Source organism: Penaeus vannamei, chromosome 10 (assembly GCF_042767895.1).
Source record: "Penaeus vannamei isolate JL-2024 chromosome 10, ASM4276789v1, whole genome shotgun sequence".
In the NCBI taxonomy this organism is placed as follows: Eukaryota; Metazoa; Arthropoda; class Malacostraca; order Decapoda; family Penaeidae; genus Penaeus; species Penaeus vannamei.
The window spans coordinates 36373124-36378123 of record NC_091558.1 but is presented as its reverse complement, the minus strand read 5'-3'; the positions used below and the strand labels follow the sequence as shown (position 1 = coordinate 36378123).

Sequence of the window (5000 nt, the reverse complement as noted above, 5' to 3'; positions counted from 1 at the left end):
TGAGGGTGTGGAGCGTTCCCTTGTTTATTTAGGAGGTTTTGGATGTTTTGAAGTTTCTGGAGGGGGTTGGGGTGGGGAGACCTGAGAAACAGAGGTTTTCTCGTGAGGAGCAGAAGATGGGATAGATATTCCTGGAGCAGACGGAGGTGGGTGGAGGTAAAGATGGGGTGGGACGTTTAGATTGCCTGGTGCGATGGGTAAAGTGAAACGGTGAAGGAATAGGTATCGAGGAAGTGGTAGAGAATAGAGTATCTGGATTTGGACTGGAAAAGTAAGTTGACTGAGGGAGAGGGGGAGTAAAGGTTCGGGGTAGAGGGAAGAGATACTAAGGGAGTTGTTGAAATATGTTGAGGAAAAAAGGAATATGGGGAAGGTTTAAACGTTTTTTATTTAAACAAAATGTCATAGATTTTAACGGGTCATATAGCATAATAGGATAAGTATCGTAGTGAAGGGGGTAAAAAGAGGGGGAGTAAATGGGGTTGGAAAGGGATTATTATAAGGGGAAAGGGTGGAGGACAAAGGGTAGTTAGATCAAATGAAGAGTATTTTTTGTCTGAGGAAGAACAAGTTGGCAATTGAAAAGGTGGGGTGACGTCACCTTTGAACTCGCTCGTGTGGAAAGGCTTTCAACAGCGATAACAGTGTGTTACATCCTTAGTAGCATTTGGGCAGTATGGAATGTGAATTTAGCGGTCACTTTGTTGCCATTTTCCAATACGTGTACCACCTGCTAGCTTAGGCATAACGCTGATACATTTCCAAAGGTATTCATGGTGTAAATTTTCCATTCTAATTCACCTTTCTACATACTGATACATAGCTATGAACTTCAAATGGGCTTAAGCATATTTTAGGTCTATTTTATATGAATAAAGTCATATAAAATTGGTATATGGCATGGTTACATCAGATTCCTCTTTTATATTTTGACCACCAGAATTTTGTCTCCCGTCTTCACTGAAAATTGATGAAGCGAGGGTTTCTTCAGTTACGCTTCTACCCGTTTGCCACGATTTCAGTCACATCCATCCTAAATAAGAACTTTTTTTTTAGCTCTGGTCGTTGGGTCTTCATGTACCACTTCTTGGCCACTAATTCACTGTGTATTCCCTATTTTTCAAATTGATTCAAGTAGTTATGATGCAGAAATACTTCATTACTTCTTCCACTGTATTTCCTGTGTCCATTCCCACAATGTTCGTGTTAAAATGAAATGATAAAATGGAGTTAATAAAAATCTTATGAATATAATAATTTTATTCCAACACTCTATTGGGAGTAGTGTTCAAAACAGTATTTTTGAAATAAACTTAAAAAATCAAATCTCAAAAGATGACAGGTCCTAAAAGTACAAGCAGGATGGATTGTTAGACAGGATTAACTTAATCTATGACTGCTACATTATCAAATTATGACATGATCTAGAGAACGGTAACTTCTGCTAACTTATAATGAGCTGTCATTTGCCAATACGAAACGCCTTGTTTACATTATTATAATCATCCATATATTTGGTCAAATGCAATAATACATAAATTTCTAACACATGAAACAACCATTCATCACTTTCAACTTGGGAGACAAATCAGTTCCCGAAAAAGAATTGTTGTACTTTACAAACATTCCTCTCCTATATTTCTTTATATTTAGAAAGTTAGGCAATCTTCATAGCTTCTTAAACGGTCTGATATATGGCATACAAACTCTTAAATTCTTGATGACTAAAGGGTCATTATGTCAGGTACTTTTTGACAGCATCTACATAGTTCCGGACCATCAATTACCATCATTCTTATTGTATACATTCAGAAAGATATGCTAACTACTTGGTTATAACTCTGTTGCCATACAAATCAGATTCTGCTATACACAGGTTATGGACAATGATGCATCTTCATGCACCAGTATAATTGACGAAGTTTGTAGAACTAATTTCACTTGTACTGTACTTATAAAAAGGTTTCACGTAAAATGCAGGTATCACTCCATTCATAAATTTTACTTTCAAAATAATCTGTATACGTTAATGGACATCACATTGCTTAAATTCAGCATCAGTGAGTGAAACTGAAAGTAATCCTACAATCTTCAAGTGAAAATGGACATCTTCAACAGTTATCCAGTGACTAACCAAGGGCTACAATTAGCCTATACTTAGCACTTACTCCATGAGTAAAAGTGAAAGTGTGGAGAGAACAAAATACTGCCATGATGTAAATTTTACTATGGTCATTTTATGATCCAAAAATCACCCATTGATATTAACAAACATGAAATTAAACTAGGTGTACACACGTGCGCTTGCGCCTGTGTGTATGTGTATGTGTATGTGTATGTGTGTGTGTGTGTGTAAAACTGTGCATAAATGTGCATGTATACATGTACACAAGGAAACAGCCATCCCGAAACACAGACACAAACAGCTTTGTATGAAAATAACCCAACATTTTCACTGAATATAATTTTACAAAAAAATAAACTACAAGATATAATCAAGCTCATCCCTGGAGTATATGTTGTTGCCTGTATTTAATATCCGTGGATACCCAGCAACAAGAGCATCTTGAGCGCCAATATACAAATTGTTGTAAATTTTCCAATACACATCTCGAACTTTTCTTGCTGGGTGGAAAAGCCCCTGCAAAACATACTGAAGGATCTGCAATAGAAAATAATCTGTTAGCAAAAACACACAATTTTTTTTTTTTTTTTTTTTTTTTTTTGTAACCAGAATCAATGTTGTACTGATTTATTAAACAAAATCTCAGTAACACTAAAATATATATATATCCATGTCAAAAAGTTTAAACAAAAGAAAAAATACCTTCTGTGGTCCAAGGGCCACTCTAAGACCCTCAATGCTGTCCATGAAAGCTTGGACCAGATGAGGTGATGTCTCAAAGATATTAGGCCATACATAATTCAACAAGTGAATCAGTGCATCTTCGCACCCAAAGCCATAAACTCCAATGGCCATATGTTTGATGGCTGCACATGCAGTCTGTCTATGCACTAGATCTCTGTCCATGAGAGCATCTTCCAGAAGTGATGTCACTGCATAGATATAATCTTTCCCCATTTCACCAATGTATTCAAAAAGGAAAGAAAGGGACTTCAGAACTCCATTTTGGACATTAAGTTCAGGAACTCTGTATTCATTCATAAGACCTGGGAGAACTGTAAATGGGGAACATGTTTCGGCGACTATAGCAATAGCCACAGTTGTGCACACTCGATTTTGTCGCTCTTGAACCTTAAGGTTATTTAGTAATGTAGCAAGCACATCGTGTGGACCAATAGCTTTGGCAATATAACCAAATGTGTTTACTGTTGCTCTTCTGATGGCTTTTTTGTGTGCTTTAAGAAGTTCAAGCAATTCAAAGCAAATTCTCATCCATTCACGAGGACTAACATACTCTGGTCCTCTGTCGGCAATGCGTCCTACCAAGTCAATGCAATTTTCTTGTACTTTTTCATGTCTGTTCTTCAGAATGGGAGTGAGACGTGGGAGAAGGTCTTTGATTGGAGGGTTCATTTTGTGCATTCCAATAACATTCACAATACCTTTCAAAGCACCAAGAATGGACCCAAGAACTTCGGGATACTCCTCACCAAGATATTCATAAAGCACAACGCCCAAATGTCCCATCAGCTTCTCTTCCTGACATGTCTTCATTACTACTGCAATACGAGATATAAGATCTGCAGCTTGTTGACGCACTTTGGCCGACTTATTATTCAGCCGCCACAATATAGTACCGCAAATCTGAGGAAGGTAAGCCTTGACGCGTGATCCAAGAGCATTGACAATGGTACCAAATCCATTGAGCATAACGACGTCCTCTGTAGTCTGCTCCTGGAATGCATAAAGAATGCCATCAATCAACTGTTCTTCGAGTCGTGAATCAATATCTGCTGCTCCTAGGTTGGCCATGATCTTTTCAATTGTTTCCATTACCATTTTACGGTACTGCTCATTTTCATCCTTTAAATCGTCCACAATACGGTTAACAATTTCAGATGCTCCAACTTTATTTGCAATCTCAACAGTTGTATCAACGAGCTGGCGGTAATTTCGACGATCGAGAGCCATTCTGTGATTCCAAAAGTGCTTGAAAAAGTGGGGCAGGATTTCCTCCTTAATATATCCCGGTTCAACACCGTCTGTAGCACAACACTGTTTGACCACCTTCAACACAATCTTCTTCATTTCTTCATCAGGACTTTGGAATTCACGAATGAGGATCAACATCACTTCCCTTGTATAGTAGTCAGCATACTCTCCATCCATAAGTGGGATCAGATAACCAATAGCCTTCAAAAAGGCAGCAAGACCCTTTCCTCGGTGTTGCCGGATACCACGCCACAAAGGCTTCAAGACTGAATCAAAGCTCTCAATACCGTAAGGCGTTGCTGCTTCTGCCAGAGCAGCCAAGGCAAGAGCAGTGATAGTTCTCACCTTCTGTTGCTCGTCAACCAGTCCATGTTCAATAATTTCAACAAGGGAACGGAGATGTGGCAAAATTGCACAACCCATCAAGATGGCAATCTGCTGGACAATCTTAATACCAGTATGCCGTGCCTGCCATGACTTCTTGCTCTTACATACAGCCTTTAAAAACGGTAACAAAGATGGAATCCCAAGGGCAGAGGCCACAACAGCAAAGGCTCGGGCAGTAGTGTTACGCACATATTCATCAATGTTATCAATATCAGGTCTCATTGTGGAAATCATGGTTGCTAACCCAGCAGCTTTGGCTAAATTACTAATGATCTCTCTACCTTCTACACGAGCATAGTAATCTTCATCAATAAGTAGAGGTTCAATGACCACGAGAATCTTATGAACATAAGGGCGTACCAGGTCGTCAAGTTTGTAGAGAACTCTGTCAATAACCTTTACCAAAAGATGTCGTTCTTGATCCTCCAGTGTTGGGGACATTAGCAAAGGAAGAATCTGGTTAAAGAGAGGCCCTGCACCAAACTCTCTTGCTTTA

General features: G+C 38.9%; 1 protein-coding gene across 2 annotated transcripts in view; it reads right to left on the bottom strand.

Moving 5' to 3' along the window:
- Positions 1 to 1245: 1245 nt before the first annotated feature.
- Positions 1246 to 5000, bottom strand: part of Sf3b1 (splicing factor 3b subunit 1) — a 37896-nt gene continuing 34141 nt past the window's right edge. For both annotated transcript variants that reach the window (XM_027356813.2, XM_070126579.1), the window contains 2 exons: positions 2828 to 5000; positions 1246 to 2662 (listed from right to left, as the gene is read on the bottom strand). The exon at positions 2828 to 5000 is cut by the window's right edge and continues 1097 nt beyond it. In XM_027356813.2, coding sequence (XP_027212614.1) covers positions 2483 to 2662; positions 2828 to 5000 — 2353 coding nt within the window. In that variant the 3' untranslated portion in view covers positions 1246 to 2482. The remainder of the gene's footprint in view (positions 2663 to 2827) is intronic.